The 26,431-nt window shown below is 38.0% G+C and overlaps 1 protein-coding gene across 1 annotated transcript in view; it reads right to left on the bottom strand.

Annotated features, from left to right (window-relative positions):
* Positions 1-898: 898 nt before the first annotated feature.
* MSR1 (macrophage scavenger receptor 1) overlaps positions 899-26,431 on the bottom strand; it is a 522,563-nt gene continuing 497,030 nt past the window's right edge. Inside the window, exons 8-9 of the mRNA XM_044062502.1 lie at positions 14,207-14,395; positions 899-1,647 (exon numbers count right to left, since the gene is read on the bottom strand). Coding sequence (XP_043918437.1) covers positions 1,514-1,647; positions 14,207-14,395 — 323 coding nt within the window. The 3' untranslated portion in view covers positions 899-1,513. The remainder of the gene's footprint in view (positions 1,648-14,206; positions 14,396-26,431) is intronic.

The raw sequence follows: 26,431 nt of genomic DNA, 5'->3' as shown, positions 1-26,431 counted from the left end.
CAACAAATACAAACAAATACATAAATAAATACATTGTAAATACTAAACACTGTATTTATTTAAAAAATGTTTAGAATTGCTGCAAAAGTTTTATTCTGATGTAAAGCAGATGATGACATGCTTCATTGCTTCAGACAAATCAAGGTTAATTTTAGATTATCAACAAAATGGAATGCACACTGTCACATAGATAGACAGATAGACAGGCAGACAGATAATTTAAAACAGAGATGTAAGATATGTAGTATATTTATTTTTACATGGTATAACACTAGCTGTAGGACATTACATGTCATGTGACTCTCTCTTGTGTGTACACTTTGACTGTAGACATCATCGAGGTTACACCACATTGTCATTTCCCCTGCCTTATTTACTCACAGTTCTGATACCACACATTGCACCGATCCATCTGGTGTCAGGGAAAACACAAAAATTCTTTGCTTTTGTATATTAGGATGATTTCTGTGTAGAGTCTCCTCATGTTCCCTCTATCTGTATGGGTTGTACCAGATACTCCAGTTTACCTGAAACTCATGAAAAACTCCTTTAGGTAAACTGGTGATCATTTAAATTATACAAAGGTGAGTATGGTGTGCATGTATGAGTGAAGTCTTGTGTACGTTCAAATTAAGTTTGTCCTTCTTGTGCCAACTGAGTGTTATGGGTGATTTATACTCCAACAAGGTCACAGATTGCATTATGTGGGTCCTTCGAGAACAAATAAATGAAAACCAAAGGATCAAAAAATGCTAGAAAAAAAATAAATTATTACTACAGGCAAATTGTTATGGCTGGGCTTGTATAGTCCCTAGGGCTGATAGCTTAGTACCAACCTATGAACCTATGAATCTGCAATGCTATTAATCTACAATGAAAATGTAGAAAGCAAAGCCAGTACAGTCACAGTTGTTAGTTTATTTGCATTGTGAGTTAATAGCTACAGTCAAAATTATGAGGAAAAAAATAAATGTAATTAATGCCTTGGCAGTACTGCATGGCTTTGAATTCATTACACGATTATGCTTGCATAATAATGGCTAATAAATTCCTATTTTACAAAAGTCTTTTAATTTTTTACTTTATGTCCGTATATCCAATCTTATTGTACATTAAATTCACCAATGTACGCATTCTCTGCTTCAGGTATCTAACAACCATATTAAACATATATTTTAAATGATTTTCATACATAATTCAATGTGAAAAATAAGGCAAGCTGATATGTTGTTGACATGTGCATTTCTGTAATGTGTAGTGTAAATTAAAATAATTTAACACACATTTCAGAATCAGGTATTGAACAAGTACAAATCTTCTGTAAAGATACTAGTAAAAAAACTTAAACATGACTGCAAACAGAGTGATGTAAAGCACTAAATATCAATATCTCTCAGCTAATCACAGTTAGGACTGATTTTTCCATTTTCTTGTATAGCTCTACATTTGTTATGAAAGTAAATCCTTTTTGTAATGAATTGCCTGTACAAATATTCAAACAGTTTATTCCTTATCATGTTGCACACATTACTGCTGCATCTTCTGAATGGTTGCAATTAGTTGTTCCCCATCCCTTGAAAATGCAATCAAAGATGGAAGTCTCTCTGCCAGTACAAGCCACGTCATCCATCAAGATATCCCCAGTGCCTAAAACAAAACATAGTTTTAAGTCCATTCTGTCTTTTACCCTGAATCTTACTGCTTTATTAAACATGTAAAACAGAGATCCAACACTTTTAATTCAGGAAAGGACAAGGACAGTTAATGAGCAGTCAGTTTACAGGTTTGTTGCCTAAGTTTCTAATAGGTTAAAGACTAAATGGAGTCGTGTGTTCAAAAAACAGAAAAAAAAAAACATTATTTATTATTGTACTTAGGGCATATGATATATCTCATCAATATAACATATGATAATATCTGTGTTTACAATTCCAGGTTTGCTAGAATAAGAAAAAAATATCAGCAAGATCAGATATACTGAGCACCTCTGTCCAGCACATAACAGTACATGCAGGCATAAATATATACAGAGGTCATAAAGCAATACAACAATATGCTTACTAGTTTCTGCTGTATCAATATAAACAGAGTACATGGAAAAAGCATATTCATATTTAGACTTCTGAATTACTCTATATCTATAAGGGTTAAAGAAGAGAAGTGTGTATACATATCTCATTTGCCTCTGAATACCAATTCCTCTTAGAGCCTTTCATGGTTTCAACTATAGGCAGCGTCATAAAGACATCATTCTTTGGGCCAGTGATGCTTTACTGAAAGGCTGATTCCTCATTTAGTTATATAATTAGATGTCTTATACTAAACATGATATAGCAGAATTGTTACTACTTGTTTTACTCACTGGGAGTAAAGTGCAGCAATCTCTACTTTCTGTTCTACCAAAGTTGTCTGTTTGTAATCAATACTGAAATGAATAGTTACATAAGGAATGAAGTTGAGAGTGTATATAAATATATATATATATAAATATATATATATATATATATATAAATATATATATATATATATATATATATATATATATATGTACACCTGCATGTGTGTGTGTGTGTGTGTGTGTGTGTGTGTGTGTGTGTGTGTGTGTGTGTGTGCGTATCATGGGAGGTGGAAAACTCAAAAGAAAGAATAACAAATGGTAGAACAAAAAAGAAAGAATCACAAAACAATGAATACTACTGTCTCACTAACAAAAGCCCTATATCAGTAAACCCTGGCTATAAAACCGAGACAGGGTGTTATGTTGGCAGTGATACTATTAGGGAAAGGGTTTTAGCAATGCAATATAACTCGTAGGGGTAGGATATGCTTATGGTTAGGGTTTGTACATAAAATTAAGGTGGTAGGTAGTTACAAAAAGTCCTTTCCTTAACATTACACTACCAAGATACAAGACAAAAGGCAAGAATACAGACAACACAAAACATGCACAACTCTGACTCTGTCCCTTACTTAACCATTACTGTAACCATAACCTGCAAGTCTTGCACTTCTTTACAATCCCCACTTTTTCATTCAAACACTAATTTACCTGCACACTCCTACTTATCTATACTATATAAAACTGAATTCAACCATATGTGATTCACTGAAATGAGCACTCACTCATTTCTGCATTCTTTCTTTTTTACACTCAAATGTTTCTACCAAATGTGTGATTTTTACCTTTTGACTTAAACCTCTCTCTCTCTCTCTATATATATATATATATATATATATATATATATATATATATATATATATATATAGTTTACATGGTCATTTCTTTATTGTAGCTGGTATGGGAAAAAACATCATATAAAAATTGTGTGTGAAGGGGCAGTGATTAGATCATGACCAAGGGTATGAGACTGCTCCCAAGTAGTCACCACTGCATCTAGCTTAATTTTTTCTACCGATAGGCTAATAATGACTTCAGAGTTCCTCAAAATTGTAAAAATGGAGCTTTGGAAGAACAAGTGTCTTAACAATGACAATGGCGGTGCACCTTCAGAAGTTATCTTCACTTGTGAGATGATCACTTGTATTCCCATTATTTGAACTCAGCAGATTAACAATTTTTGTGATGTAGATTATATAGTCTGATATATTGGCAACCTATTATGGCAGTGATTTTTACTGCTGGGTCTGCACTTGGAAATATGTCTAGAATAACACCTGCAAGAAACTTCATAGCACTGTGTCTTGACAGGTACCATCATGTCTATATTTAAAGCAATATAATTGCACATCTGCCTTGTATGTTACAAAAATCAGCAAAAGTACAGATAGAAAAAATTAATAAAACTCATTTAAACCTAGATTACCCCACAGCTGATGTTAATGACCTGTGAAAATCACTTGGTGTACTCAGAATGACTCATTATATTCAAATCCACATCCTAGCTCATGTTAAATAGAGAAAATACTTTTTTTCTCCCTTTTCTGTTTCTAAAGAATTAAACAGAGCATCAGTGGGAAAATGCACATCTGGTAATAGCCTGCATACTTTTTTCTGTATAAAAATAGTCCCATATATTCTTAAATGGCCTGTTTTCCTTAGTCAGTATAAGTATACAGAGTTACATGGCAGTCCCTAAAAGTGTGCTTAACCAGAAAATCACAGCTAACAGTTAACTGTCCATCATTTTTAATTAATATATTGTGAAGTATAAAGTTTGTATATATCTGAAGGAGATTCTTTTAAACTGAATATTAAGGGGACATTATCTATGACAGCATACTTAGAAATGATACCATCTGATTATGATTTCCATCTGTGAAATGTTTTCAAAGAACATGTATTATGTGGGTCTATATTACTCCCAACAAAAACTCACTTAAGTGAAACCCGTTTAAGCGACACACAGTGAGCGAACGTTTTTGTGAGTGCATTTTCTTGAAATGTACTATAAAACTTGAATATTCAAAGACGCTCTTTTAGTTTTCTCCTATTTTAATCCCTACTGAATGGAAACCACACTGCTATTCAAAACTGAACAGAACCCCTCCAATTATAATTGTCACTTTTACCTCAAATGCTGGAAAAATAAGTTTACATTTATTTTTTTTCATTTTCCCTTTGCTGACTGTGTCCATGGATTTTATTTCACTACACTTCTTATTTTTGTTTTCTTATACATTCTTTAAAGTGTTAAATGCAAATTGTTTACCTTGTAGTCCAGTAAAAAAATGAAAGGTTTATCTTAAGGGTCAGTGCTAACTAATTTCTCATCTCTGACTTCAGGTTTCCTTTGACTAATATGTACCATTGTTTTACCTTGATAACTTGTTTTTCTTAATTTTGTATTAATTGTTGACTGTACATGCACTATCTTTGTAAATACCTTTTCTACTAGTAGATAATGCTTTTGACTACCCATACCAGGTGTATTGATACTTTGTTTCCTTATTGTTTTTTAATGCAGGAGATGAGATAGTGTAAGGGACCTTTTCTTCCACACACTAGGCCAAAACCACTACAGCAGTAGACATAACAGGGGCTGTGTATGACCTCTGCCTTACAACACTGCAGCTTTGGTTTTATCTTGATCTTTATTCACTATCTTGAGGAGTTTTACTTTGCATATTCTTCCTGGGTTTGAGTGACTTTTTTACAGGGTCTCTCTTTCATCCCATTCTGTTAAAAACTAGAACTTGTCAGAGATTGGCGATGCATTGCTAGGCTTAAAAGGCCCTTGTGATCATTAGTCTAACACCTACTAACCTATGCACATTACCTGCACTAAATTACCCATATACGTATTTCATTAACCCTTTCCTTTGTGACCTCATATGGTTGAAGATGGACCAAGGTGACCATTTCACTTACCTGTAAGTAAAAATAAACACTGTACAAAAGAAACAATGCCAGAAAAACAGCTTGTTTAGAGAGATAACTATATCAAAAAGGCATAAGTCCATCTGAAAAATTAGGATAGCAAAGCATATTCAGAGCTGTGATGGCATTTTCATGAAAAAATGAAATTAATACAAAATGTTATTGAGTTATCTTATACTGAGATCAGATAAGTTTAGCACTGACCAATTATTCATCCACATTCCTAAAGCATTTTAATACATTGTGGGGTAATGGACAGGTTTGATACATACCTAACTGCATTCACTCCTGATTTTCTGACGGATTATATCCCACTGTAAGGGATGCTTTTATTGAAATACTTTCCATTTACCAAAGTCCAAAATAGTCTTTCATTGACAGTGAACCTTGGCTCTAAGAGTCAGGTGATCATGGTAGAATTTTTCTGACAGACTGTTGACTAGTGGGGCACAGCACTCTACGTGTAACAGTTTGTTGTTGAGACATACATGCAGAAAAGCAGTAAGGGGCAAGCAGATTCTCTTTAATAAGGATGGAGAAAAAGTGGTGTCAGACCAATAAAATAGTACATTCTGCTTAGTGTAGCAAACATGGATTTTAAGAGAGAAGAGCAGAACATTAGGAGTTTACTGACAGCCCACTGGTTAGAATAACAGGATTTTACAGATGGGAAGGGCAAGTTTCTTATAGTAGCAAGCATTCAGTCTCATTTTTAAGGGAGAGGCTGGAGTACTTCTGATGATATGAAATGGCAATAAACGAGGATAGTATGACAACAATTGATTTTATGCCTATACTGTTAGAGGAAGTATACATTCCATGCTTTTGGATCAGAATGCTATTACCTCATACAATCTTTGGTTCAAAGCAGAGTAAGCTATTGCATTTGTAATAAGTTAAACTGTTTTAGTGTATGACTCATGCATTTAAAGGTGACGGGGGATCAAATCAGTGACTATAATATTTCAGGACTTATATTTGTGAGATGTTAACATTTAATTGTTCACATACTCCTTGACTTCTATACAGTTTCAAACTTCATGACAGTTCAACATGTTGAAGTCATTTGGCAGTCCTTTTTGGATATCAGTATCTGATTTACTTGATTTAAGGATCAAAATGCACATGTACTATGGTTTAAAAAGCTTCACATTAATAGCAGTAATAGAAAGAGAGAGAGAGAGAGAGAGAGAGAGGGGCTGATGTTTATTTTTATTTAAGTGTTACAATAAAAATGCAGAGTAATATAAAAATGACCCACATACTGATATGAGGCAGAACAGACAAGATATTAATGCATACTGCTTTATTACGCACACACACACACACACACACACACACACACACACACACACACACACACAATTATTGTTGTTAAGTCAAAAAGAATCATGTTACTATTCCATTGCACACAGTAAAGTGCCTAGTTGGGATTCATGAATCATGCAGGGCAACACAGTGCAGAGCTAATCAGATATGCATTCCAGCCAGTATACTGCCAACATACTGAGGGAGGTCCTGCATAGTAAAGTAGAGCTCTGGCATTAGGTGAAGAGGCAGCATTAGGATTACAGTAGGTGCCACTCCGTAGAGTCGGCTGGGACTCAGTTCAGCAATGTGTCGATCCAAATCATTAATGAAATGGGAAAGTGAAAATTAAGAAATGGGAGTAGAGCTGTCAGAGGAAAACACACAAGGGCAACAATAAGGTATAAAAGGTGGGGAGAAGAGAATAGTTTTTGTTGCAATATATAAATAATGAAAAGAAGTATGGGTAGAGAAATAAGTGCCAATATAGACAGGTGGGAGTGGAATACATTCAAAAAGTATATGGCAAAGAGAGAGGTGGCGAAGGCTAAGGATAAGGCATATGAAGAGTTGTATGAAAGGTTAGATAGTAAGGAGGGAGAAAAGGACCTGTACCAATTAGCTAGACAGAGGGACCAAGCTAGGAAAGATGTCCAGCAGGTCAGGGTGATAAAGGATAATGAGGGAAACATACTCACAAGCGAGGACAGTCTGTTGAGCAGATGGAAGGAGTACTTTGAGGGGTTGATGAATGAAGAAAATGAGAGGGAGAGAAGGTTGAATGATGTGGGGATAGTGAATCACGAAGTACAATGGATTAGCAAGGAGGAAGTAAGGATAGCTATGAAGAGGATGAAGAATGGAAAGGCTGTTGGTCCAGATGACATAACTGTGGAAGCATGGAGGTGTTTAGGTGAAATGGCAGTGGGGTTTTTAACCAGATTGTTTAACGAAATCTTGGAAAGTGAGAGGATGCCTGAGGAATGGAGGAAAAGTGTTTTGGTACCAATTTTTAAGAATAAGGGTGATGTGCAGAGCTGTAGTAACTACAGAGGGATTAAACTGATCAGTCACAGCATGAAGTTATGGGAAAGAGTAGTGGAAACTAGGTTTAGAAGGGACATGATGATTAGTGATCAGCAGTATGGTTTCATGCTGGGAAAGAGCACTACAGATGCGATGTTTGCTCTGAGTGTGTTGATGGAGAAGTACAGAGAAGGTCAAAAGGAGTTGCATTGTGTTTTTGTAGACTTAGAGAAAGCATATGACAGGGTGCCTAGAGAGGAGTTGTGGTATTGTATGAGGAAGTCAGGAGTGTCAGAGAAGTATGTAAGAGTGGTACAGGATATGTACGAGGGTAGTGTGACAGCGGTGAGGTCTGTGGTGGGAGTGACGGATGCGTTTAAGGTGGAGGTGGGGTTACATCAAGGATCAGCTCTGAGCCCTTTCTTATTTGCAATGGTGATGGACAGGTTGACAGACAAGATCAGACAGGAGTCCCCGTGGACTATGATGTTTGCAGATGACATTGTGATTTGTAGTGAGAGTAGGGAACAGGTGGAGGAGACCCTGGAGAGATGCTCTAGAGAGAAGAGGAATGAAGGTCAGCAGGAATAAGACAGAATATATGTGTGTGAATGATAGGGAGGATAGAGGAATAGTGAGGATGCAAGGAGTAGAGGTGGCGAAGGTGGATGAGTTTAAATATTTGGGATCAATAGTTCAGATTAACAGTGAGTGTGGAAGAGAGGTGAAGAAGCGAGTACAGTCAGGATGGAGTGAGTGGTGAAGAGTGTCAGGAGTGATTTGTGACAGACGAGTACCAGTAACAGTGAAAGGGAAGGTCTACAAGAGGGTAGTGAGACCAGCTATGTTATATGGGTTGGAGACAGTGGTATTGACAAAAAGGCAGGAGTTTGAGCTGGATGTGGCAGAGTTAAAAATGTTAAGATTTGCACTGGGTGTGACGAGGGTGGACAGGATTAGGAATAAGTATATTAGAGGGTCAGCCCAGGTTGGAAGGTTTGGAGACAAAGCCAGAGAGGCAAGATTATGTTGGTTTGGACATATGCTGAGCAGGGATGCTGAGTATATTGGGAAAAAGATGCTAAGGATGAAGCTACCAGGTAACAGGAAAAGAGGAAGGCCTAAGATAAGGTTTATGGATGTAGTGAGAGAGGACATGCAGGTGGTTGGTGTGACAGAGCAGGATGCAGAGGATAGGAAGAAATGTAAAATGATGATTCACTGTGGTGACCCTTAATGAGAACAGCCGAAAGAAGATGATGACGAGTACAACCATGGTTGGAAAGGCTGAACAAAGAAAAGGCAACTGGATTGGAATGAAATAAGGATGGTATGTCAGAGTAAATGCAAAATAAATAAATACATCATACATAACAGATAATACATCAATACATTTTTGTCTGTTGTGCTGGAACCGCATCCTTTCTAATATAAGGCAGTATTATTTGCTGACATCTTACAATATGTGTATATATATATATATATATATATATATATATATATATATATATATATATATATATATATATATATATGTATATATATATATATATATATATACATAGCTATACATATATACATATATATATATATATATATATATATATATATATATATATATATATATATATATATATCTATATGAAACAGTTTTCATATGTAAATTATACTCTATTATTTTGTAACTATTTGTGCATATTGTTGCTGCTTTTCCTGCTTGCAGTCTCTTTTCTATCCTGTCTATTTCAAATGCTTAATTGTTCCTCCTCTTATCTTTATTATGGTCCATTTATACACTGCATGAAGACCATCTCTGCTTATAAACTAACCTGCCTATTGCTTGGACCTCTCCAAAGGTAGCATCAACTTTAAAAGAACATTGAGCAAAGCACCCTGAGAACCTGAAGTGTACGACCATAAGTCTTTTAATTTTCATTATATGCATCACTTTATCTTTTTATTTATTCCCTGACACTGGCGTGCACACTACTGAGACCTCTACCATCTTAGTTCCCCCTTCTCCCCCTGGCCAACACTTAACTACCTAGACATGTCTCTGATTCTTGGCTCTGGCTAAAATCTAACCTGCCTGGTAGACCAAAGTTTGTCATACTAGATCATGAAAATGTAAAGTATATAAAGAAATATACAATTCACAGGAATTATTGTGCTAAACTAATAAACTGACCTAATTTCCCCTACTCTGGCTTAGTGATTGCTTCTGAAATGCTCTTATTGGCTGCTTTCTTCCTGCTCTGTTCATCTTTGTTATGCTCAGCCTCACTCCACTCCCCTACCTTACTCTCATTCCCACCCACCCCAGATACCCTAGATTTATATTTTATCCAATCTGTCACAGTCTCACCCACTATACCCAATTAACCAATAAACATATACCCACTCATTTTTGACCCCCTCTCTAACCTATCACAATCCAATGCACACCACATAACACCCCCATTACCTTATAATGCTTATCCCAGCCTAATATTTTCTCTTTCACTTTCCTTCCTCCGCACTCCTTTCTTCATGTTTTCTAACTGAAAGCTTCCTAAATATATTCACTCATTTACATAACAAAACACACCTCACTACAGCTACTCTTCTCTTACATTATCATCCTCTCACGTCATGCTCCATCTCTACTTTACAACCCCCCTTCTCTTCTATCTTACATTCTTAACCCCCTATCACATTAAACTCAATTACCAACATCCATCTCCTGTATTCACACATCCAACAACCCATAAAGACCCTCCTCCTTCTTAATCTTTCCATCATTGTATCATATCTCCTACATAGAACTGCATAAAATCAAAATATCTACTCACACCCCTACCTCCCAAAACTCATGTACAAATCCTCTACTTCCTACTTCTAACATACTAAACTAACTCAATTAACAAAAACTCTTCTAGACATCCATCCCAATCCTATTCCTCTTCTCAGCACTCCTCCATCCCTTCACCTACCTTTCACCAACTTTCCCCCTCCTCTCCCACTACCAAACATCTTTCCATCTACTCAATAAATATACAAAGTCTACTTAATACAGTCACTGATCTGCACTCTTGGGTAGACCACTACTCTCCACATATCTTAACCCTATCCAAAACATGGCTGAAACCTCACATTTCCAACAATGAAATCTTACCTCCCAGCTATATCTACTGTCAAGACAGAATCTCCAAAAAAAGAGGAAGGGTGGCAATCCTGTATTCTGAGCAACTCAACTTATCTCCCCACCTATACCTCTCCCAGACTTCCACCCAGCTGAGCTACTTATTCTTAATTGTCAATTAAACCCCCAAAAGAAATTTGCTATGGCCATCAATATTCCACTTGAAAATAACAGCCCCATTTTAGAATCTATCCTGTCATGGATGTCACTCCATATACCCAGTGAGCCAATTGTGCTTGGTGATGTCAACATTGACTGGACAAAACTATCAACCAACTCTCCAAATCTAAGCACTGACCTTCATGACTTCCATCAACTGATTACAATACCCACTCACTTAAACAAAAACAATAACAGCTCCATCATTGATTCGATTCGTATTTCCATTTCAAACCTCTACCATAACCCTGGCAATCTACCTGATTCCCTGAGTGACAACCTCCCTATTTATGTGCAAAGACACTCTCCTCACATTCCCAGGACCCACCTTTACAGAGACTTGCACAACATTTCCGCCTTTGATGCAGATACCTTTAACAATCGACTTTCATTAGTTAACTGGTCCTACCTCAAACACTGTCCACTCAGTGATGCAGTACTTGATTTAAACCATACATTCCTTGGTATACTTAACTCCCTTGTCCCACTAAGAAAAAATAGTATAAAAGCTAACCATGCCTCCTGGTTTACAAAAGACACTCACTCCCTTATGCAAAAAAGAGATATCATTTGGAATCAATGGCTAAAATCTAAATCCACCATGCTACTCCAAAAATACAAAGAACTTAGAAACCTCACCAAAAAACAAATCAACAAGGATACATTCAAATTCTACTGTCAGGTCCAATCCACCCACCACTCTAACCCCCCAAAAAATCTAGCACACACTTAATAAAATACTACCCCTACCCAAATAACACTCCTTAAGAAATTGCCACACTGACTCTTACTTCATTGAATCTATCCACAAACAAACCCATACTGACCAAAATAACAATCCTGCCCCACCTCCTCCACTGCTACCAATACCACCCCCTTTTATCTTGAACCAGTCCCCACTGCTTCCATAAAATCTCTTCTGCTTAAACTAAAACCACACTCCCCCTCTACCAATAACCTCCACTCTTCCTTAAACTCACAACTGACTCTATAGACTTCCCCATTTCAACACTTGTAAACAGATCAGTCCAAGAATCTACTGTCCCTGACATCTGGAAATCTTTCTAAACCACACCTCTTCACAAAGGAGGAAACTCCACTGCACCATCTAATTTCAGACCCATAGCTATTCTTTCCCATTTCTTGAAAATCCTAGAAAAATGCATACACAAGCAACTCCTCAAATACCTAATTCAGGAAAAATGTCTGATCCCCACTCAGCATGGCTTTAGGCCAAATCACTGTACTACCACTACCCTTCTATCCTTCACTCACACACTGTCGCAGAGTCTAGAGACAAAAAAACAACTGATTTCCTGCTTTTTTCCAGACCTCTCAAAAGCTTTTGATACTATATTACACTCTAAGCTACTAACTAAACTGTCTGATTACAACCTCTCCTCCTCCACTATTCTCTGGTTCATCAGCTACCTAACAAATAGGTTGCAGACAGTCAGATGGCAAACCTCCTGCTCCCCTTTCTTACCTATCCAAATGGACATCTCCCAAGGCTCTATTCTTGGGCCTCTTCTTTTCACCATATTTCCTAATAACCTCCACACATCCTGCAGCTCCTCGTCCCAGATATCTTATCTCCTTCTCTGACATCACTCACCTTCATTTTATTACTCAAAACTCATTTCTCACCTTTGAGAAATGGGTAACTGATAGCCAACTCATCCTAAACTCTAAAAAAATCCTTTTCTTCATTTCTAAATCTCTTTCCAATCATAAAACCACCTTCACCACCTCATCTCTTGATAACACTATTATCATACCTGAATCACACATTAAGATCTTGGGTATCATAATTGAAGACCGATTCAAATCTGAGCTCCATATTCAAGAGTATATTAAAAAGACACACCAAAAAATGGGACTACTCTATAGAAACAAAAAAATCATGTCTTCCAACTCCAAACCTTCTCTAGCATAGGCATTCCCTCTTCCATGCCTTCTCTATGCCACCCCAATATGTGCACATCTACAATCCACCTTAAATACCAAACTTGAACAAACATACAACAAAATACCTTGATTTGCCAGGCCCTAATCATACAATTTTCACCCCTACTTTGCTATAAAACAACTACAATGGTCTGAATTCCCCCAATTACTGCCACTATCCCAGCTTCAAATTACACACTCCTTAATCAATAAAACTTTAGCTTGTCCTACCCCTCCTCTCTAATATCCCTCTATACTCCTACTCATACTGTCTGCAACTCCGATCAACTCCTTCTCAACATTTGCATACTTAATAAAAACATAAGCAAACTACTTTACAAAAGCACAGTGGCCCAGGTCTGGAATGGACTCCCTTTAAAAATGTGTCATATCAAACACACAAACAGGTTCAAAAAAGAGCTGAAAAACTTCCTTGCAATCACTAGCTCCTGTCTATGCCAGGACTCAACCTAATCACCCACCCCTGCACCACACATTACCCTAAAATGTATATGTCTGAGCTTTATAAATATAATAAACTCTAGTAGACCAATGAAAAGCTATCAGTAGCTTTATTGTACAAAGACCTTTTGTAAATAGCAACCTCTTTTGTGCCATGTTGCCTATTATGCTTGTTTTCTATAATACAATGTAATGCTTTTGCTTTACGCTTACAAAGCTATTTCAACGTCTGTATCTTACTCAAGCCTCTGTCTGTTCTTTATAATTTACCAGTGTATCTTGTATTGATGTTTTATGGAAATGTCACTTTTATTTTTACAACCTTGAGTTTGTGCAATTGTTAAATTTAATTTGTGCAGTTTTAAATTCATGTAATTGTTGGCATATTTGGAGCTTTTCTCCTCGGGTCTCCACTGCAAATGGGCTTTTTTAGCTCATTTGGACTAACCCAGTTAGCAAAAGACAAATAAATAAATAATAAAATTTCTATTGGTATGGAAGACAACCTACATTACTGAAATAGCAATGTAATTCATTTTTCTTTGGCATCAGGTCTATCCCATGGTATGTATAGATCTAAGAAGCTGAGTGTAATGCCAGAATTAGTGAATACAGTTAATTACAGCATGCTCTCAAGAACAAAAAAAAAAAAACACACACAGCCATGGTGTTCATTATATGTCTATAGTATCAGCGCATGGATTTCATTTTATCCACAGTTAGGTCCATGCTGATTTTCAAATATTGTAAGAAATAAAAAATGCATGTTTTTATAAAATCCTTACCTGTTCCAAATACTGGACCACTTGTGAGGACTCTGCGAGTTCCTTTAAATCCCAACATTTTGCAAACCACCATTCCATCCAGTAAGTCCCAATGGTCATCACAGACTGTCCCCCACTTGCCATTGTGAAATACTTCAACTCTGCCTTCATATGAACCAGCTCCTCCTACTAGCCGGATAACAGCAGGAACTGATAAAGAAAAGGGAAAAACAGAAATCAATGAGTAACTGTTTGTTTTACCATTTCCAGAACTCTGAAAATAAATCATTGCTTTACTGCAAGGAAAACATCAACTCTGACTATCATGGAGCTGCATTATTTTCCATTAACAAGTTTTGGAGCATCACAAACTGAAAAAAGTACTGTCAAATACATATGTGATGATGTGAAGTATTGCCAGCTATGCCAGGAGAAGTAGTGCAGTGGATGTGTAAAATATGTCAGCACAGCTAGCTAGAATTGTGTGAAGAATTATATGTCATTTGTACATCAAACTGGTTTGTACAGATGGTTGTATTGAAAAAAGTATTTATAAAGCTGTTTGGGTTAAAAATGTACCAACAATGTGCCCTGCTGGGCAGCCCTACTGGACAGAAAAAGAAACATACATGTATTATTGTAACTGTTTAAATGTATATGTTTTTACAAAGGATACAGGAAGGGAAGAAGTTAATCTCAATCCACCTAACTTTGAAAATTGTTTGAAATTAAATCACCAGGCCTAAGCCATACATATTGCATATTACAGTTCTCAATGCAGCCAGAGATAGAAAGTCTGTACTAGGCAGCTTTCTGCTATTGTCTCTGGGGTGAATTAATTAAAATTCTGGAAGGGCAGAGGTTTGAAATTGTTTTATGACTTCCAGAAACTGCAATACATCTGAGCAAAACTCTATCCCCAAGATTCACTAATCCTCCGTGTAAGACTAGATTAGTCTTACACGGAAGAGCCAGTCTAAGAGTAAGACAGCAGTGCTCCATGCATATTAATGAGGGCGTGCTTCCTCAACTCTAAGGCTAACACGGAGCGTGCATGGGGCGTGTCGGACTGCCGAGCAGTCCAAAAATCCACACCCCTGCAAGTCTGACACTCGGGAAATGTCTACTTACATGAACGAGTCCGCTGAAATGTGTACATACTCAGCATTACACTCCTCCACATGCTAAATCCCTGTACAATTATAAAATGTAAACAATTTTTTTTATTATTTCCGATATAGCTGCCCATATTTGCATGTGTTTGCGCGTGTTTGCCCATTGCTTAGCTGCAGTTAGCAGTTTAGACACCGAAGAGGATAATAAGAAACTTATATGCAAATTAAGTAAAATAACGATAGCATAGTGGCAGAGCCTTCGCCCAAAGAGGAGGCATTCCCGGTTTGAGTCCCACCACTCCCCCTTCTATTTTCTGTTGGAAATCTGTATATAAAAATAATTCCTGACATTTATCATTTAAAAATTTGTAAAAAGCATTGATATGGCCTATGTAGTAGTGAATGAATTTTATATATATCTATATCTATATATGTATATATATATATATATATATATATATATATATATATATATATATATATATATATATATATATAAAGGTGAAATGGTTATGCATATTGATGGATGCATAAGTAATGTATCTTAAGCAATATGAAGCACTGCTAAGCATAGTTTACCAGTATTAAGCATATTTAAATGTAATTGCTCGCAGCTGTGCACTGCGTTAACTAGCGCAATGGCTTTACGCATAGCTGCGCATCACGCCAACCAGCGCAACATCGAGCAACATCGAGCAACATAGCGCAACGTAAAGCAATGTCGGGCAAAGTTGACCAAATTCGGCTAAACACAGCCAGACCTCCTAGCCAGTCTGGCCAGTAGTAAAATAAAAAGCAATGATAGGGCTTGAACCCGGGATACTGTGCACCATAATCACAGTATTGAACCACTAAGCCATAGCAGCATTTCACAACCATGCATTTTCAACACGCGCATACATACCAGTGGAAGTTTACCCATTGCTAGGAAGGTCTGCCTTCAGCTGAGTTTTTTCAAAACTGGCCAATCACAGATAAGTGTGGGAAATGAGGCATATTTGAGCTCCATAGGCGAGAATACTTGCCATAACTGGTTGTAGCTCCCATCTGTAAGCAGCATGGCCGGTGCTGGAGGGGGCTCTTGATTTTGAGCGCAACGTTGGGGCATTAAGGAGTAAAAAGTAATGTTTTGGCTCCTTGTCCATAATCATGAGGACAGACTCCTGCAGGGCCAGTACCAGGGCAACCAATACAAAGCGGAAGCCTGACACCATCTAGCTCATGAACTCACCAGTGCCACAGGCATCCCTCGGACTGGTGAGCAGGTCAGACACCACCACGCATACCTGAAGAGACGCAACGAGGATCAACTGGACCAGTGGATCCAGGAGGCCTGTGGGATGGAAAATGCCCCACTACTGAGTAAGTAGCCATGGAATTAAGTATGTAAGAATTGCTATTCTAGTCTTTACTATGGATAGGTATGTCTCAATATCACTTCATTTACTTCACAGCTGCAGGTGTCCGCGCTGCGAACCAGCAAGCCTATGCAGATAGGCTGCTAAGGCTGCGCCACCAGGCAAGTTAGTAATTATTATGCATGTACTGTTATATAAAATAAATGAGAGAGCCTGAAAAAAAGTGTTTTAACCCAATAAATAAAGGTATAATAATTATTTAATAATTATTCTGCATGTACTGTTATATAAAATAAATGAGAGAGCCTCTAGAAAAGTGTTTTAGGTCTTTAATAAAGGTATAATTCCTGGAGTGTGTCTGTGTCATTTTCTTTGATATGTTGTTGTACTCTTGCATTATAGAAATAGTACTGTTGTATTAAGCGCTGTTAACCCACACTTGGGTAGGCCCATATAAAGTGGATGAAGGGAGTACCAGTAGCTTTTAAGCATATTTACAGTCCTCAACTGTTGGTTCATGCCCAGCATGTACAGGTTAATCTGGCACATGAGTAGCTTGGTATTGTGTTCCCCAGAAATATCAGTGTGCTGCCAGAAATGTAGGGAGCTGTTAACATATAACCGATAATTTCACCAGAACATATCTAGATAATTATAGGAAAGTAGAGCTGTCAGTGCACCATCTCATCAGTAGTGTGTCTGAGCAACTCACAAAATATGTAACAGTAGCATCTGCATGCTGGACAGTTTGAATGTCAGATACAGCTCATGTATATACAAATCTAGCAAAACCCATTACACAATTTAAGGACAATTGGGTAATGTAATAATACATGTAGAGGACATATAACTGCAGTTAATAGGAATGTAGTGTAAACTAGAAGGATATATAAGTTGTTAATGGAGCTATCTTTTTTCACCCTACTGTATGTGCATAAAAAATGCAATTCCACACCTCAATGGGTATGTCTAATTTCAAAACATTTGTTGGGACATATGTCCTATTGTTTTATAAATATCTGCATTTATTTCAATGCCATGTGCCCTGTTCAAATACCACAATATTGGTGGGCTGTTGCCATAAATTAAACCTGCATGCTGTTGTAATGTCCACTGTTGTTCTATATATGCATGTATTATGCTTGCTGTTCAACTGTTGGAACTCTGGTGTGTTGGGTTAATGGGAATACTTCTGCAGGCAGTTATAACTAATTGGGAATGCTGTTGACTGTTACTAACCCATATTTTCATTAAATCCTCCAAAACATCGAACGTATGGGAAGGCCGGTCCCAGCGGACCCACCTGCCCCACCTCAGCTGGCGGTGGCACCTGGCACCAGCAGGTCCAGTGCCCAGCCTGGGACCTCCTCCGCCATTGGCCCTGTGCTACCTTTGGGTGGAAGCACTGCAGGGAATGGGGCTCGTCACCCCCGTGCAAGCGTGGGCAGAGGAGGGCCACCTATCACCCTCCGAACGGTCCGGGCTGTGGTGCGTACAGAGATCGCTGATCCTCTATGCCAGCTTGAGGCACAGGTAGCGCAACTCACAGGTGAGCCTGCCCCTCCTATGCAGCTCCCAGCACAGCCACCCTCTGGGCTGTGAAGGTGCAGTGGTGACTGCCCATGGGTGGGGATCTCAGTTCCACTGTTGCCATCTGTGGGCTCATGGGCTTGCGATTTCCAAACATCCTTCCCCATCAATGGTGTTCATCCATCACATGTGTCATATTCTGCCCTGTATGTGTCTTGTTTGTCTTGTCTGTTTACCTCCCCAACCTACCTTCCCGAATATACCTACTTCGCCTACTCCACATTCCACTCTCACCTGAAAAAAAAAAAAAAAGGCAATCTGCTCCCAAAAAAATATGCCCCATACATACATTTTGCACACATGTCTGCTGGACACATAAAATGTAATTTAACTGACAGCACAAGATACTTTGTTGTCCTCACCCTTCTCTCAGGGGAAGGTTTCATATTTCCCTCCAAATTTGTTACATATGCACAGCTGTTGCTGTTAAAGAAATGGGCAGCTATGGACCTTCCCTACACCCATCCTGCACATCCCAAGCTGTTTTCCCTACTGTCTTTCCCTCTTTGTGCCCCTTTTCACCACTTTCCTATCTCCTCATTTTCTTTTCTTTCAAAGAAACGAGCGTGGGGGTTAGTGGGAGTAAGCACTTTTAAGCAGTAGTTAGTGGGTTTGTGCGAGTGTGCTCTTCTGTGCACTTAGCTAAGTATTGCTAAGCATTGCGCAAACCCACGCAAACCCACTTACAACTGCTTAAAAATGCCTTAGTCACTCTGTATGTGAGGGCCCTTGTTCTACTCAGCAGCAAAATAAAAACACCTCTGTCAGTCTCAAACCTGGGACCTTGTACACACTACACAGCATGAAGTATCACTAAGCCACAGCAGACATACAACAAGTTGGTGCTGAAATAAATATATCATGCATCAGAGTGACTGAATGTAAAGGAAACATAGGAATGCCATAACACGCAACTTGTTCTATGAATCTTTACCAGCAGTTATTGTGGAATTGCATTGCATGACTGTGATAAGAGAAGCAGCCATTCTAGCAGGAAATAATGTTACAGCAGCACTTTACAACACCCACACAGTATCATAGCAGGAGAAACACTGGCATATCTGATTAGGACAGATGCCATACCTCCCAATTGTGCCTAATTTTCAGGGATGTTCCTGATTTTGAAACAAATTTTAGCTGTGTCCTTCTGAATCCCTCTGAAAAGTACTGATGTTGGCCAGAAAGGTGGTGAATTTTACTTAATGAATAATGACAATAAGTAAGAGTTAGACACTGCTTGTACTTCAGAAAAGGTGTATTAATCCATATGCTCTGGTTCTCTCAAAGTCTTAACTTAATGGCACTAATATTTTAAAGGTGTACCTCACTTTTCCCTACTTTTCCCTGAGTCTGTTCAAATATGTACCTGAGTGTTTGAGAGGCCTGGCAGAGGAAGAAACACACAGGCATATCAGCTTTTCTGCTGTTACACACTGTGCAAAGAGCTTAGGAAGGAGTTCCGGAAGCATACCCTTATGTAGGAGTACAATGCTGAAATATCAAAGGATGTAGCCATGTACTAGCATCAACCAACTGTAACAATGCCATTGTTCCAGTGCTGAAAAGACTGGTGTGATGCACAGACAAAGAATAACAGGCTAACCTCTGACTACCATGTGGATAGGTCCACAGTTGGGAGCTATGCAGACAGACCACTTGCCTTGATAAACTAACAGGTACAAATCAACCCTTTAAGTCCAGCACGGAAGGGCTGTGGCTGACTAAGTTTGCGGACGACTACAAACTGGGTGCTATAATAGAGTCTCCGGCCGACATGGAGATCCTTTAGAAGGGCCTAAATGAGACTGATGCATGGTGTCAAAGCCATGGTCTCAAGCTAAATGCAAAAAAATGCATAGTAATCCCCTTTGGAAAAAACAGAGTACCTGCAAACTACAACATAGGAGATAATCCCCTGAAATATGAAGAAGAAATAAGGGATCTAGGGACCCAAGTAGATAGTCAGCTTTCCTTTGATAACCATGTTGCCAAAGTGGTTAGAAAATCCTTCTATGTGACCCATCTGATCATGAAAGGGTTTGCATCAAGATCTAAGGATGTAATGGTGCCCCTCTACTCTTCCCTCATCAGATCCATTAGTGAGTACAATACACCAATTGGAATGTACCTGGCTAGACATCTCCAGCAGCTGGAGAGACCACAAAGGTACCTAACCAAGAGGATTACTGGCCTCAAACAGTTGCCCTATGCAGCACGATTGAAAAAGCTAAGACTGTTCTCTGTTGCATACCGCTTTCTCAGATGCGATCTCTGTCTAACGTACAGAACCATGTCCAACCGAGAATTGTTGAACATGCTCCATCTTAGCAAAACCAAATCTACTCGAGCTACATGCTCTAGGGATATAAACCTCAACACAACAATGAATAGAACATGCTGGAGGGATAGATTCCCTTCGCATAGACTTCCCTTACTATGGAACAGGGTCCCGATCTACATAAGACAGAGCCCCTCACTATCACTCTTCAAGAGGAACCTTGATGAGTGGATGGGTAACAGAAAGTTCACACCGGGGATCACACAAACAGCACTACTAGATAGGGACCAAAGGTACTAGCTGCTAGTACAAGGGTCTAGGGAACTATTAAAGGGGCAGTGAATACCGCACAACGTGGCTGGGCTAATATATGCCTTCAGGCAGATAGCCCAGTACCAACCTATGAACCTATGAACCTATAAGATAAAATTCACACAATAATACATAATGCTGTCTGCACTTCTGCAACCTTCCCAAATGTAGAATATACCTGTGTGTTCAGGGTCTACTAAGGATGTAGGTAGGCATACTCAGTACTGAAATTTGCCCAGTTTTCTTGAGCAGCCTGTGTTAATGTCAACACTTAAAAAGCACAAACTGTTCAGAAGTGAGCAAATTAATATTCACAGTATAGCAGTTCACAAACAATTCATATGCCAAAGGAATACATCTGAATAACTACTTTTGTATGGCAGTTAATTGTACAATTAGAAAAGAAAGTACATACTTCCATCTATCTTGGGTTAGCTTTTTATGTGGTGAGTACAATTCCACACTGACAAGTATGTACTGGAAGCAGCAACATTCAGGTCTGGGTACAACATTTAAATCACTGGCTACACCCCTGGCTTCAGATATAAGAACTATACCAACCTTCTGCCTTAAACAACGATGTCCACAGCAAACAAGCAGGATCCCCATCTTGGAAAGCTGAAAGGGCCACATCTACCTGAGTTAGCAATATATAACATTGGGTTGCTATGACAGTGATTACTGCAATTACCACACAGCAGGCTGCATGCATTTAGCAAATGGTGGCCACCAATTGGTGCAGAGGCCATCACATGCACATGTGCAAATACCTATAAAAGCAGTCTGTAATTGCTGCCAACAAACTCAATCACTCTATTGCAGAGACTGACAGAGAGAGAAAGAGAGAGAGACAGTGAAAAGCAAAAGGAAAAAGAAAAAGAAATAATACCAACTCATACAAAGGAAAGGTATGTAACAGATATGTATTTACTGGCATGTAGTAGATGTTTTTGAAGAGTACTCTACATAATGTGAACCATTCATATGTGGCAGCAGTATGTATCTATGCACAGATGTCCTGCTTAACTACTGCCATGGACAATTCAGCGTGTACCTGTGGGCAGTGGGACATAACTGTGAAATGTGTAGCTCAGCATTAAATGTCAAAAATCTGATCCAAGTTATCTGTGTTCTGTACAGTAGTGTGGTCAATGGCTGTTTGGGGGTTTAGTCCAAACATTTATATAAACATGGGTGTGACAGAGTAACACATGCATGATAGTCATATTAAAGTGTAGCTTAGCATTGGCAACTGCTGTACCAGGCTAGTATGCTAATCTAGCATTTGGAGCTATATATACCCCCTCTAATGTTACTGTGTGTTCACATGTGACACCTGTTCATGTTGCAGCAAGGCCCAACAGTTCAGCTGTGAGGTCCAGGGACTTACAACAGTGTGGACCTTGTGTGTGTATGGCACACACATACGGAGAGATATATACGTGTCATATATATTAACATCTGTATATGTGCATAGAGCAAAGGACATATTGCAACTGTTTCTGAAGGGTGGACATATATATGTTGGTGAAGTTTGTTATGTGCATATTTGTATGTAGGTTTTAGTGTGTGACAAACAAGACAGCATACAGTGCTGGTATATGACATGTGGTGGTTAAACACTGTGGGTGTTTTGTTCAGTTTGCAATGTTGCAGCCAGTGAGGCCTGCTAAAGCTACCTGAGCTGTGAACACTTTCAAAGCATTTCTCACAAGACTGTGCGATATTATTACATTACTGTATACTTCACATCCTTTGTATAATTGATATTCCCACCATGAAAAGTGGACTGTATATGTGCCTATATGTATATGTATATGTATATGTACACCAATGGATGTATATATGTATGTGTATATATATATATATATATATATATATATATATATATATATATATATATATATATATATATATATATATATATATATATATATATATATATATATACAGATACAGAGAGAGAGAGAGAGAGTCATATATACTCATACACACCCACATCTACTTGTTGCAATAGATTCTATGTAAAGTTGACTGAGTGGGATGGTCAATGTGTTGGTGAATATGTCAAAGATGTGTATTTGTGGGATAGCTTAGTGGGAAACTATTTCTGTTATGGTATTATGGGTCCTTATTTTGATCCCAGCAAAAGCTGTGTATGCTGTTGCTAGGCAGATAAAGCACTATGGCATACAGTCTGATGTTGTCCCTTGGTGTTAAATGGGGGTGTCACTGGAGGCTAAAGCACTACATGTATGCTTATTGATTGGTACTGATGTTGAATCCAAATCCTGTATGTACTGTAGTACTACTTGAAGTGCTGGGCCTAAACAGCAAAGTATGGTGTATGTCCACATTGCTTGGAACCACTGTTTTGTGTGGTCCCTGTAGTCATCACAGATTACATTCCTCAAGCTTAAGGTTTTGTAAGTACTGACAGACAGTACTGCATGGTACACATGTAAAGCTTATCTGGGTTGCCATACCTTTGTGTCTTGTAATTATGTCTGATGTGTGTGTGGGTATGCCTGTAACATGTCCTCTGTCATATGTGTGTTACAACATATAACTGCATATCTAGCAACATTTATAGTTTACTACGGCAGTATGGCACCTATATTCACAACTGTGCACATATTTTGGCCACGAGTTTGCCATCAACAAGTTTTGTGGTATAATGGTAATACTGCAACTGGACCTTACAAACATTGCGATGGATGACATATTTCTTTATGCATTGGCTTGATCTATATCTGCTGTGGCTAGGTGGTGCATTGTGTTGCATAAAGTGTGCCAGGTACTCTTGTATAGTCTTATATAGAGATTTTATTTTGTTGCTGTGCAGAGCATGGTTTATTATATAGAGCATGCCAGGCACTTTCAAGCAGTTGTGGGGTGAGCACTGATAAGTGGTAGTGAAAGTGTTTAATCTCAGCCAGCTAATGGGTTGCTATACATGGCAGTTCAGTGATATCTGTACTGTATAATGTTAAATGTGCCATATGACTTGCTCATACATATCTTTTCTTTATGTCTTCCAGGGATCATGGCACACCATAGAAATCCTAGCTACAGTAGTGCTGATGATGAGATTCTTACCAGCTGCATGATTCAGCACTATAGCCTACTATTCTCCAGAACCAGCCAAGACCAGCAGGCGCATACTGCAATGTGGCAAGATGTTGTCCGGAGGCTAAACGAGGTTGGCCTGCATAACCAGACATATGAGCAGGTACGCTACCACTGCAGTGATCTACTTAGACATGTCCTTCAGTGTGCTTCTGATGTATGGAGACAACAGCTTGCAATAGGTAACACAAAACGACAGACCAGCTCTCTGACTTGGAACGAAAGTGTTTAATCCACCAGTTGACACCAAAAAGTGCCTATTAAAAATAGAACAGATACTTAAAAACTTTAAAGCGCTTTTCATTTATCATCAGACAAACTTCCTCAGAAAGTAACAAGTAGGCACAATAGCCAAACTTTTAAATAAAAAAGTGCGGGAAAACTACTCAAGTTTTAAAGGTATACACACTTACAAAGACCAATAAACATAAATTAAGCATCATTTTTTTAAAAAACCTTATTTAAGTTATAAGTCATAAAACAAATCATAAGTAGATAATAGAATCTGATTACCCTTAATAACTTAAATGTCAAGAAAACAACATATTATATTAAGCAGTAAAATGTGTATTTAAGAATTAATTTGTGTATATGTTGAAATTATCTATGTAAACTATTCATTTTAAGTATGCAGGAGATGGAACAAGCTTCGTTCAAACCTGGAAAGTTGAAAGCATTTAATCTGATCTGCCACAGCAGTTCCAATTCTTCCAGTTTGAACGTAGTGGGGCCACCTCTTACATCTTGAATATATTGATCGATAACCAAAAAATTAAATTTATGTCCAGGAAATGAATGGAGATGTTTAGCCAAAGCATTGTCAAGTTTATTATGTGACATTGCATATTGATGCTCGTAGACTCTATCCCTGAGTCGACGCTCAGTCTTGCCTATGTAGAATGCAAAACAATCAGAGCATTTGGCTAAATAAACTAAAAATTTACTGTTACAGTTGAATTTTGATTTCAACTTGTAACAAGTACCATTAATGGTGAATTGATTAGTACAATCTATGTGTCTACAGTAGTTACAGTTCTCACACTTAAACATTCCCGTTGTCCTAGGGACAGATTTATTACCACTCTCAATGAATTTTTTAATGTTTTTGCCTTTACTGAATACAAAATGTGGTTTAGAACCCAGAAAAATGAAAAGTGATGGGTTACTCCTAAACAATTCCCAGTTTTTTAGTAAGATTCCAATAATAGATTTTGATTGAGCATTAAATGCTGTTATAAATGAACACTGAAAAGTTTGTTCAGTATCCAAGCTAGAATCCCCATGAAGGGTAGTACCTTGTTCAACAGAAGGTACTTCATCCATCAACAACTGGTTTGAGTTTAACAGTGGTTGAAATTGGTTAGATAGTCTTTTAAATTTTACTTCCTCAATAAGTGAATCGACTAACAACTTGGGGTAGCCACGGTGAAAAAACATATGTTTCAAGAAATTACATTCATTAATGAAATCGTGTTGTAAACTACAAATACCTGAAGCCCTCACTAATTGACCCTTTACGACTGATCATTTTTGGTGGAATGGGTGGCAACTTGAAAAATGTAAGAAAGAGTTGGAGTAAGTTGGTTTTGTATAAACCTGACCAGTGAAACAACATAAACTCAAATTTTGAAATGTTGTTTGGGATACCTAAAATCCACAAAGATGAAAAAAATCCCCCTATGAGACCTCTCATTGATGGGCGTGGTTCCCCTACTTATGTTATTTCAAAAGTAGTGGACGGCATCTTGCAAAAATACGTGGCCCTTGAGTCTCAGATTAGTAAAGACTCTTGGTCTTTTTTGTCCAAGATCAATGAGTTAACTTTTAACAGTGAACTCAACTTTTTGACAATTGATGTCAAAGATCTCTACACCTGTATCCCTCATGACATTGCTATAGACTGGGGGGCCGATTTAATGAAAAAGCATGGAGCTTCACTATCTGACATTTCTTTAATTTCTGAAATGCTTGATTTAATTTTAACTAACAACTTTTTTATGTATGACAACAAATTTTTTTTGCAGAAAATTGGTTTAGCTATGGGCTCACCATGTGGTGCCAGTGTGGCAAATTTGGTTATGGCCCAATGGGAGTCCCAATTTGTTTTCTCATCGACTTACAGATCGGAAGTTATCATTTATTACACCCGATTTCTCGACGACATTTTTATTCTCCTTTATGGTGATGAATGTCTGGCTACAGAAATTGTCAGCTACTTTAATTCTTCCACTAATCTTTTAAAGTTTTTTTAAAGTTTACCTTTACATTCAGCGCCAATTCTATTGCTTACTTGGACATCTTGTCAGTTAAAAATTTGAGTTTACATTGTTTCACTGGTCAGGTTTATTGAAAACCAACTTACTCCAACTTACTCCAACTCTTTCTTACATTTTTCAAGTTGCCACTCATTCCACCAAAAAAGATCGGTCGTAAAGGGTCAATTAGTGAGGGCTTCACGTATTTG

The sequence above is a fragment of the Protopterus annectens genome, chromosome 2.part1 (assembly GCF_019279795.1).
Source record: "Protopterus annectens isolate FY-2018-M chromosome 2.part1, PAN1.0, whole genome shotgun sequence".
NCBI classification, from domain to species: domain Eukaryota; kingdom Metazoa; phylum Chordata; order Ceratodontiformes; family Protopteridae; genus Protopterus; species Protopterus annectens.
This window is presented reverse-complemented; position numbering and strand designations above follow the sequence as displayed.